The 12,433-nt window shown below is 33.2% G+C and overlaps 1 protein-coding gene across 1 annotated transcript in view; it reads left to right on the forward strand.

Moving 5' to 3' along the window:
• LOC111037041 overlaps window positions 1-9,066 on the forward strand; it is a 162,998-nt gene extending 153,932 nt beyond the window's left edge. Inside the window, exons 10-16 of the mRNA XM_022319397.1 lie at window positions 454-936; window positions 1,896-2,083; window positions 2,177-2,332; window positions 2,492-2,601; window positions 3,118-3,303; window positions 4,157-4,391; window positions 7,170-9,066. Coding sequence (XP_022175089.1) covers window positions 454-936; window positions 1,896-2,083; window positions 2,177-2,332; window positions 2,492-2,601; window positions 3,118-3,303; window positions 4,157-4,391; window positions 7,170-7,469 — 1,658 coding nt within the window. The 3' untranslated portion in view covers window positions 7,470-9,066. The remainder of the gene's footprint in view (window positions 1-453; window positions 937-1,895; window positions 2,084-2,176; window positions 2,333-2,491; window positions 2,602-3,117; window positions 3,304-4,156; window positions 4,392-7,169) is intronic.
• The last annotated feature ends 3,367 nt before the right edge of the window (window positions 9,067-12,433 follow it).

Below are 12,433 nucleotides of genomic sequence, written 5' to 3' on the forward strand. Positions count from 1 at the left end.
ATGGGTTACGCCCTGCAAAAAAGGTTTGAAGTTACCGAAACATTACAGACATAAACCACCAGAAATAAAGAGTCGAAATACACGTTTTCAGAATAAAAAAAAATAATGATTGCTAGTAGGTATGCTTTTATGCTTGAGTTTATTCGGGGTTTTCGGACTTCTGCCAAAGCCATGGACTAAACGTATATAATATATATGTATAATATAATATAATATGTGATAATATTATTATCAAAGCTGTTCATCGACGAGCTAATAAGTTAGAAGTTAAATTTAACTTTACTTACTAGTCTGCTGTATTTAATAAATGTACACATTTTCCTCTTTTTTAACTTAAAATCGACTCATTTTTGTTCTTATCTTTGATATCACGTGACGCGAAGACTCGCTTGAAACGAAAAATCAACTTTATATTATAACGATATGTCTGCACGGTAAACCCGTTTTTCGCAGGACCCAGTCCGGGCAACAGCACTCAGACGTACGTGGGCCTGGTCACAGGATCGTTGGCCATGACGGTGCTGCTGGTGGCCGGCGTGGCCGTCGGGCTGGCGCTGAAACGTGGCCGGCAGAAAGTCGCGCTGCTTCAGTTCAAGCAGGCCACTCTCGGGGCTCCCAAACAGCAGTCCATCAACATGAAGCACCTGAAAAACGGGTCCAAGACCACCGTCGGGTCGTCGTCGCTGTACGGCCGGAGCGGAGCCATGTTGACCGGAGGCATCGGAATCGGCATCGGCGTCGGTGGAGGCGGAATCGGCGGCGGGCGAGTCGGTGGTCACGTTGGACACGAGTCCGAGGACAGCGACAACTCGTCCGTTTACCACGAGCCGTACAAGCGGTTACCGTCCGGCAAGAATCACGATTACGCGCCGACCACGTTCCTGTTCAAGAAAGACGTGTCGGCGTTGACCACAAGCAAAAGCAGCGAATACACGGGTAAGTCCGACGCGCACCCACCCTCGACACCCACATCACCCAGTGGCTTTCACGGCGAGTCCTTAGACAATATTATTTTATACAACAGAAAAATAATAATAAGTACACTACATTACGATTGGCTTACCACCACCGTCGTTTGTAGTCGCTGAGGATTTGTCGAATTATTGTTTTTATTATATTGTTATTGAGTATAGCTTAAGATTAGACGAAAAGTGGTAACTTTTAAGATGTGCCTGCCTTAAAAGAACTATAATTTGTCAGTGGCCCGTGCACGTTCATCCTAACCTTGAAAAATAATTTAACGTCGAGTTAAAACCATAGTTTTGAATATTCGCACTTGTGGATTTAATTAAAAAATAATTGAATACCTTTTTGTTTGTTTCATCACAATTATATGGCTGTCAATAAAATGATTTATTAACTTTTTAGTAGATACAAACATGAGTTTTCGGCCTCACCACTAAATGTGTCTACAAAAATAGTAAGATGTATTTTAACGAAATAGTTGATTATATAAGATTGAAAAGAGGTTGGTCATTTTTTTTAACTGTGTTAAAGTTATTATTTTTCTTCATAATAACTTTGATATTTTACTGTTAAATATACTAATTTTGTTTGTAACTTATTTATAACCTTACCTATAATGATCTAAATGTTGACTTAAGTTAACTAACTTGAGTTAGTTGTTTAATTAAGTTACCAAACTTTGGTTATTATAGGTCGTAGGTAGTAGATACCTATATCATATTATTCTGAATGCTTACATAATCGATTTATCATTCTCTTCTAATCAATTGCGTCACTTCGTGAGAAATGTTGAGAATACATTTTACACTTCAGATGTTCCTTTTAACTTGTTATATTTTGAGCCTCCGTCGTAATAATCGAACGATTGCGATCTCTGCTGCTGTACGATCGATAAACTGACCTTCGCTATAATTGTTGTATTCGTGTAGACTTCACGAGCGTAGGCAGTTTCGGGCAGGACGACGTCAAATACTCATCGCCTTCGATGTACACGCTAAACCCGCCACCACCGCCTAGCACCAGACCGCCACCGCTCTTGCAGCAGCAATCCGAACAGCTGAACAAATCGCTTCCGGCCAATCTGCACAACTACTACGCGGCCATCGACATAATCAAGGTGAGTTTCGATGTCCGCCGATAGACCCGAGTAATCCACCGCCGGACGGTATTCACGGTTCTCATTTACTTTTTTCTCTTCCGGTTTTTGCAGACGGAGCGCAAGGAGCAGCATTTCACGCCAGGTGTGTTCACGTGCATGAAGCTGCCGGAAGACAAACAGGACGAGTGCAGTCAGACGTCGCTGTACGAGATATCTCGGAACCGACTGCGAGTGATCGAAAAACTAGGCGAAGGCAATTTTGGAATGGTGAGTGTACGCGACCGCACCTCCACCCACCTCCTACACTACCCACTAACCCCGTGAACCCATCACACACACGGCGCAGGGTGACTTCCCGAACGCGCGAAACGTGATTGGAATGTACGATGATATTTAATAAACAACTGTCAATTCCATATTATATAGATCCACTTATGCGAAACGGACGGGATACCCGAGTACAATGCCACGTCGACGTTCCACAAAAGACAAGTGATCGTCAAATCGCTTCGGCGTGGCTGTGGCGAACAAAACAAGTGAGTGGAATAATAAAAAAATATATATATTTATATACATCACTACAATTTTTGCTTTATGTCCGTAGTTTCTTTTCCTCTTTTTTTTTGTACACTCTAGACCTGAGTCTTGTATTATTATTTTTACTATTATTATTATTATTATGAGGACGCGCGAGAATCGAAAATCAATTTTCCGCCTTAAACGCCACGCTTCGGAAAACGTGTCCTATTTACAATTTCTTTCGCGCGCGCCATCATCGTAATAACACGAAAAAAAATGTTATTTTATTTGTCATTTGACTACGTACCTCTGATACAAAAATGACTGACATGACAATAACGATATTTCGATTTTGGTTGACAATACCCATTTTGTACGTCAACGATTCGATTTGTACTAAATGTTATGTTCATTGCATAGATAGATAAAAAATAAATTTACAAAATATAACCACTGTTAAATCGTATACGAGTGAACCTAAAAGAGTACGACTCTAATCAATATATTGTGCTATTCTGTGTATTTATCTACAGACAAGACGTGATGAGGGAGACAAAGTGCTTGTACACGGTCCGGGATCCAAATTTGGCACGAATTGTGGGCGTTTGTAGTCCCGACGAGCCTCTGTGCATCATACAGGAATATTGCGAATACGGTGACTTGCCTAGTTTCTTGAAAGTCCAAACTACGGAATCTACGGAAGCTCATCCTACAATCAAGTAAGGATATTATTGATACACTATTTGTATTCACCCCCCTTGTAAAAAGTGCAATATATGATATAAGTCCATCAACTAGAAATCGTTTTTTTTTAAACAGTGTTATAAATTCTTTTATGTTGAGTGTGCACTACCACATTGGGTATATGGTGGTGCAATTAATGTTATCTTACTGTACCGCCAGAAATTTTAAAATAGACATATTGTAAAATGATATAATATATTCTATACTCATAAAGTGAATTATCTTAATAGTAGTGGTTTTAACATGAATATAATATAATTTACCAGCATAACAATAATTTAAAAAATAGTTAAGTTACCTAGTTAAAAATATTTCAACCCTTTAAAAATGCAACTAAATAATATATGGACCATTATGTCATTTTTGAGTTTATGTATTTGTCACACAATCCATCGAAAGAGTATGTATAGAGACTTCGTATGGACTAGGTAACGATTTTACCATCGACTGGTATGTTTATATGGACAATGTACCATAAGTTGTACCATACATTTTCTTGTGTATTATATATAAAAAGTGTTAAACTAAAATATTAAATTATTTTTATCTTATACCATTATACAAATTGTTCTTGTTTAGATTATATCACGTGTAAAAATGATTATACAAACATTCTTCTTTGTCACTACAATTTAAGACCAATTTATTTACGCCACTGGTTTTAAACGATCCTCAAATATTATAATGTATATTGTTTTTACATACGGGTGATCGCTAAAATAATGTTATCTGTACGATGTATAAAACATAAAAGATTGTGTTAATAATGATATACTCGTACGTTAAATCATTTGTTTGATTTCGGTTTTTTTTTTTTATTTCTCGCAGTTACGGATGCTTGCTATACTTCGCCACACAGATCGCATCGGGCATGAAACATTTAGAGGGTAAGGGGATCGTTCACAGGGACTTGGCCGCGAGGAATTGCTTGGTGGGCAAAAACTATTCGCTAAAGATATCCGATCACGCATTGTACTGCAGTCAGTACGACTCGGATTATTACGTTAGTGACACTAAGTCGAGATTGCCGATCAGATGGATGTCGTGGGAGAGCCTGCTTCTGGTAAGTCAATTATTATTTATATTTTTTATTTCCAATCGGAACCTTAAAACATGAATGAATAAAATCATCCCCGTAATAAAATTGAAGATATATTTTTAGTGGTATCTAGTATCTACGCGTTCAATTGATTTATGGCTGCCGAGTGCTAGTGTATGAAACAATAAAACATCATAATAAAATAACCGAGATTCTACGATAATATAATCTAGGTACAACCCTTTCCACTCGTAACCCGTCATTTCGAATTCACTTTGCTCACTGATTACTCTACCGTATTTGCATGTAAGCCGACCCACATGAACCTTATTTTTGACTTGTGAAATCCTCGGTCCAGACAAACTTCTTAAGTACACACTGACGTATACTGGCAAACATTGTATATACGTATGTCGTAAATAATTTAAATGACTATGTATTCAACAGAATGTAAATCATATGCACAAAAAATCCATGCAGTACACGAGGACGTAGTACATAATATATATTATACGAGCGGCCTTAATTATTTTGCTTCTTTATTTAATAAACGTCGAGTGCGCTTGGTAATTATTTCAAAGTCTGTATAATATTAAGTACCGAAAATGTTTAAGTGCGATGATGCAAAATACAACTTTTAAAATATTTCCCGTAATAATAACCGAATATTTGATAGAAAAATTACTACAATGTGCACATCGTACACTACAGTTTTAATTAAACGTTAATTAGATTTGTATTGATCTTATATTTTAATTGCTAACAAACTTATCTACCTATATTCGTCTCGGCAACAATTATTATTTCTTCGTAAACAAATGCATCTTACTGAGTAAAATATTAAAACAAATAAATATTATAAACAAACTGGCGATCGATAAAATGAACCAGAAACTCGTATACATCGTATACTTGTGATATATGATTGATGTCAAGTATGAACAAAACCTTTTTAATTCTGTAGCGTACTATATTTTTATGTGAATTTTCCTTGAAAAGTGTAAAAGCTCTTATTTTGAGTTTGGGGATTAGGATTTTTTTTCGTTAGAGTAATAAGTATTGTGAACGAGGAATGTGTATAGATTGGGATAGTATACATTTCTGCCACGTTTAAATTAAAGTTTTTATTGTTCGCAGTATATAATATTTCTTTAAAATTATTTCGTACTATTGTAATTTTGGTATATTTATCGAGTGAGTACTCACTACTCAAGTTGTCTGTAATGCATAACAGTCCAGACGCAACCACCATCCAATAAACTTTAATATCATACACTAACAATTAAGTTGATCGAATCATTTCAAAATATGTTTTTGATAATTATTTTGGATTTAAATATATGTTGAACACTGTTAGTAGGTCGTTTTTTATTATTTTGTTTTTGAGTCCACCGACATAATGTCTTCAGTGTATGTAATGGACTCAAACCATTATTTTTAAATGGATAATATTTTAAACATGCGCGTTTCCCTGCACTTAAAGATTAAAACTCAAAGTTTCTAGTTATAACAGATATTTGGAATTTTCGTGCAATAAGAGTAACAAAAGGCAGCCATGTGAATTTGTTGTGGTATACGCGTGGTTACAGAAATGGAATTTATAGCCATTATTTTTGTTTTTAATTACTGCCATTTTTTTTTTGTCACTAATTATAATTTAAAATCTGTATAATAAAAACAACATTTTTTGATTAATTACAGCATTTTATTCTTGTTATGGTAATCAGTATTTCTGGGATTAACATGTAGGTACTAAAAACATGGATTGAAAAAAACTGAAATTCATAAACATTGTTTTTTTAAACAATACTCACAAAGGATTTAGTAAAAATTATTATTTTTTATATTTTTAGTATGGTAATTTATTTTTATCGACATTTTCTAGACGAACAAATATTGAAAATATTTGAAGAAATTCAAATAATAAATTAATTTTTATGCTATAAATATTTTGGTCGATTATTTTTTACAAGACTTTATTAACTAATAGATAATTCCAATCGAAACATGCATCATCTAAAGATTTATCACGTTCTTCTTTCACGGTTTACCATATTCGTAATTGCTGATAGACACGATAAACGTACACGACGACATTTCTAGGTATTATAGGTACCTATCATAATATTTATTACGAAATATAACAATAACAAAAGTAATTATACCTAAGTAACCATGTAGAAATTGCCTTTTTTATAATACAAAACAAAAATATAATAACAACTGTGTATCCTGAAATTATATCTGAAAAATAAATTAAAACAAAACAAAAACCACTATCCGCCTTTCATACGATGAACATAATTAAGAATGGGTCAAACTTTAATTTCTCGAATTGTTTGAGATCAAACTCGAACTCGAATCCATTTGTTACTTGAACACTTTGAACTTTTTAACTTTAAATTAATTGAATTGATATATTTTAATTTTGAACTGATAATAGTTGTTCGGGTAATAAGGGAAATAAAAATAATATTATATGGTACCTACGGCTATTTATAATTTTTAAAAGTATCGTCATCAAACTTGATTCTAGAATCATTCGATACATTTGTGCCCAAAGTAATACATTTTGAGTAGACATTTTCAACGAACCCCAAATAACTGTATGGTGCTCACAAAGTTCGGGTTTTTGTACGAGTTCGACAAGTTCGAGGACCTATCCTTAAACACAACGACTGACCTTGAAGCTACGGCATAATAATGTTATCGATTAATCATGGCGTACACCTTAATAATACCATAGCGTTACCTATAATAATAATTATTGTTTAACGGCCACGGACGCGTTTGTGCTCGCAGGGAAAGTACACGTCGAAAAGTGACGTCTGGTCATTCGCAGTAACCCTGTGGGAGATACTCATGTTCTGCAGCCACCAGCCGCTGGCGGAGCTGACCAACGAACAGGTGGTGGAGAATGCCAACCACATGTACCTGGCCAACGGCAAGCACAGGTACGCGGAACCACCGCCCAGCTGCCCGCGAGAAATGTACGAGATCATGGCCGAGTGCTGGAAGCGCGGCGACTCGGACCGGCCGAAGTTCTCGGAGATCCACCTGTTCCTGCAGCGCAAGAACCTCGGGTACATACCGGTGATATGAACGGACACTACAACGCTTCCACGACCACCCACACTGCTACTCACCCACATCGCCCAAGACCTCGACTAGCGCGGTAGGTACATTGTAATAATAACAATATTATATTATTATCGCGATAACGGTGATGACGATGTCGCGTCACGCTATTTTGAATATTCGGGTAGGTACATTTTCCCTGACCCTCTTCCCACCCCTAACAGGTGGAAATTGTCCGAACGACCTCCGTGTGCCCCACGATGTTCGTGTAATGTGCATATATCGCTGCGTATACCGATCGCATATCCTGCACCCTTCCACTGCTGATCCAGAAAATATATACCTATGTTATACATATATAATAATTACTGTTCATTGTTTTTTCCTACTATCGTCCGTTAAGAATGTTGCCCATTAAACGCGTGTGGACGCCCAACAAATATGTTGTCTTCTCAAATCCGTGGTAATGATAATGATTATTATTATTATTATTATTAATATTATTATTGTAACTATTAGTATTATATCATTATAATTATTGTTATGATTTATAAGACTGTATAGTGTATACTTATTGTAATCAAATAATTGTACCTGTAATGTCAACATAATAGTCTCCAGCATCGAAACTTCATATACCTACCAGCTATTATATACAATAGAATAACTGCACATTACTATTTAGCACCAAATACCTATTACGGTCTCCTGTCAAAAATAAAAAACGGACAAAATCCAAACCTAAATATTCAGTCAATTCTTACATCTCCGTTCTGGCCCGAGTTTGGTATCTTCTCGTAATATTTTTACGTCGACCAATATCGTTTTTTAACATCAATAATGTGGTCAGTGGAAAAAATCTCGTGTTTGTTTCCTACGGTACTATAATAATATTATTAAATGTTTGAAATCATTTTCGTCTGTTGAATTTGTCGTACCAGACGACTTTATGGTCTTAACATTGTCATCTGAAGATTTTTGTCGCCTTTAAATCGTTTGACTTAGTTAGAATCCCCGAATATAATAACAATATGTTTTTCGAAAGCCGGACACTACTGCAATATAGTACAATACTATATATAAGAGTATTATGTGCATGCGCGTGTTGTAGGGGATGTTTATTGCTCAAACGCAATGCCAAGATATTTAAAATTTATCGTCATGTGCATCTCGACTTCTAAACTCGGTTTAACGTCATTTCCAGAACTATACAAGTTTATTATACATATTATATTATTGCGTGTGTACTTCAGCTGCCATTACCTTGTACAACCACATTACTGTACGCAGTAATATTTCAAAGGTGTATTCGATTTCACATTTGAACATCATATTTTCTACTCACCACCCGTGGCCAACACTTTCCCACACCGCCGGACGGATGGCATTAATTACGTCTTATTACTTAATGGTCCTTGTTTTTATTGCTAATAAGAACCAAAATATGTAATCAATCTATTTTACACGCAATGTCTTCCACGATTTAACCCTTTAAATGGCGAAGCACTAAACATTTGCCTTGCAAATGATTATGTTTCGGCCCAAAACACACGTGTTGGAAAATATCTATTCCATAATATTACAGTTTTTATTTCATTTTTCCAATATTATGCATTTTTTGTATGTTGTGAATCTGTACATACGATTTTCGATTTTCTTGTACATAATTATATTACATAATATATTATACCTACTTAATGTTGTACGAGATCCAGCGTTAGATCCTAATTTGAAAACTTAAACAATCTTCTTCGATTTATGTACGCTCTCACTTTCACAAACGACGCATGTATATGTATAATTATTAAATTAAATTATTTTTTTTTAGGTCTGGACAAAATAATTTTTATACAAAACTATTTATATTTATTGACTTATAATTGTATAAAACTCAAGTGGATAAGTAGTTAAAATTATAAAATGTTATTTCATAAAACTATCCACGTTATTTCTATTACTTATTATTATTAAAATTTATCATATTATTATGTTTCTTTTAACGGTAATAAATGTAATACTACTTTACATAAACTCACTCCAATGTCTTTCCAAGTAGTTGAAACGGGTGTGACCTCAACTTTAAGTGGCATATCCTGTTCTAAATTAATTTTTAAGGAATTTACGGTTTTTTCTCCAAATTTTTTATTTATTTTTAGCTGCGATGTGTGATTTTCAATCGAATCATCATATTATAATCGCGTCGACCTAAATTTATATTGTACATACATTTTTTTCGTTTTCTCCAACTAAACCTCTTGGATCTTTTTTTATGTTTTGTATTTAATTAATATAATATTATATTAAATTGGTTGAAATAATACTAAAACTATGATTTCAATGTATTAAGCTCAAAAGTGGATTAGCTGAGCTCGTGTAAAATGCAATAAATCGTACTTATATTAAATATAAGCTAATTTAACGTGCAATTTAAAATAAAGTGGTGCCAATATCTGTTATTATTTTAGCTAAACAATCGGTCGAGTATAAACCCATAATATATTTATTTCAAAAGCAATTTATTATTATATTTCAGATTTTTTTGGAAGAGGTGTAAATATACATAATTATATTTTTTGAATTTGCATATCATATATAATATATATATACATATATAGTTTAGTACGCGTTTTTCTCCGAACTTTCCAAAATAGTATGAATTCCTCGGCATTAAACCCCTAATTTTGATTTACGATATAATTTAATTTAGGCCGCGGTCACACGACGGCAAAAATGATAAAATGGCACTTTTCAAAGGGTGGCATGAAATGGTGTGTAAATAATAATACTATTACATGGAGGGTATAATCAATTGCCCACGTTGCTAAGAGACAATCAATCTCTAACACTTTTTGGTCTATAAAATTTTGTAAAAAAAAAAATAAAAAAATTATACATATTTATAATATTTATATATATATATATTAATAATAATAACCAAATCCCAACGCACATTTAATATATGACATTATACCTAACGCTAAAGGAACATAAAACTGTTTCCTTCGACTTCAGTTGTAACCTGTCATCAACAATTAGGAGGAGCTATTCATTTCCTATACAATATAAACTTGCAATAGGTAGTGTAATACTTATATAATACATAATATTACTAATTTATTTGCATTAAGCGTTTTGTAAAAAAAATAGTTTTTAATATTATATATATATATATAAATAAAAATAAATATTATGTTTAAGTATAATATACATTATATTATTATATAAAATAAACTTGAAATTCAAATGTATTTGTATAATGTATTTTCATTGACTATATTGTTGTTTAATTATCTTTAGGAAATATAAATCAGTATTATTAACATTCATCTGTCTTTGAAAAACGAAAAAAAAAATGTTATTTAATAAATATGTATGTATACCTTTATGGGTGAGTTTTTTTTTATTACAACAACCTGGTTTCCCCATCGTTGTCACATAATAATATGGATGAACAACGATCAGTCATCCTTCGTCAAGACACAATACAACGACTTATTCGAGTACACCAATGTGGTATCGAATTCGCAAGGATGAACGGTACGTACTAAAACTTGTGAAAATATATAATATACCTATACATTTTATAATGCTTTCTACATTGTTGGTCACTACTTATGTTGTTCCTTCTACTTTAAAAACGAATATTTTTTCTCTATGAATGACAGTAAGTTAGATTTTTATTCAACGTAAATATATTTTTTTATAAAACCAATTCGAGAATTTAGAAGTGAGCTTATGTGTTTTTCTTTAACTATCATTGAAAAATAATAGTATAATAAGTAAACATAGAATATGGTTTTATGTTTTTTTTTTTAAATCTATTTACATTATTGATATTTATCATTAGGGTGCTTTGAACCTGTTGCATATTTGAGTTTTTTAAAAACAAAAATATCAATATGGCATCCTTCTTTTTTAATCACACGAGTACGTGACTAAAGAGACTTTTTTCCATGACATATACTAAGAATTTAAAAACAAAAATAAATAAATTACAATTTTGTATTGTTGAATTATACAAGATATAATAATTAGTGAATAATAAAATTGTTTAAATAATAATCTTGTTAAAACAATTTCACTATAAAACATTTTGAATGTTAGGAGTTTATGGCATAGTTTATTATAATATAATATATTAAACATATATATTTTGGGATTTACTACAGAAATTGTACTTGCGTGGGCAACCTCCACCTACAATGTTACAAAATTGTATTGTTCAAATTTATTTTATTTTTAAATGCCATGAAAACTCGAATTCAAAAGCTGATAAATATGACTCAACAATTTATAATCACTCTCAAATTAAGCACCCATACCCAATTCCTACTTATAGTTTAAAAATTTTACTGTTAGGTACATTTACTGCAATTATTATTATTATTCACGATCATAATATTACCAAATGATAATACGGTTGTGCTTCGTCCAATCGGATTAATTGTAGACAATCTTTTCAGCTCGAAATGGATTATTTCCGTACGATTGATTTCACACGATTGACAGTGCCATTCGTTTCAGGAACGAAACGATATTTATTGCAAACTCTTTATTAATTTAATTTGACGGATTTTTCCGAAGTTATGGTGGCAGGAACTTTGGTGAGATATACTATGCTGCAATGATATTTCAAGTATAAAATCAGTCCTTTGTGCTCGAAACAAACGGCTGCGGTAATATGCGGCCATAGAAATACCATTATGATCGTTACAAGTACTCATACAAAAGCCTTTTCAGAAAATGAGAAGACAGAATAGTTTATGCTCATAATTTGGTTAGGTTTTTCATAAATTATCCATCACAGTCGTTATTATTTTAGATTATTTGTGGAGAGAAAAATAATTTAGGTAACAATGATGTGTGACTATTCAACATTCTAATTTGTATGTGTAAAGGAAACATTGTTCAGTAAAAAAATACTCAGATCATCAGTATTGGATCTAGTTGGTCATTTAGGCCTTGGGGGGGGGGGGTGAACACAAAAA

Source organism: Myzus persicae, unplaced genomic scaffold, assembly GCF_001856785.1.
Source record: "Myzus persicae strain clone G006 unplaced genomic scaffold, MPER_G0061.0, whole genome shotgun sequence".
NCBI classification, from domain to species: domain Eukaryota; kingdom Metazoa; phylum Arthropoda; class Insecta; order Hemiptera; family Aphididae; genus Myzus; species Myzus persicae.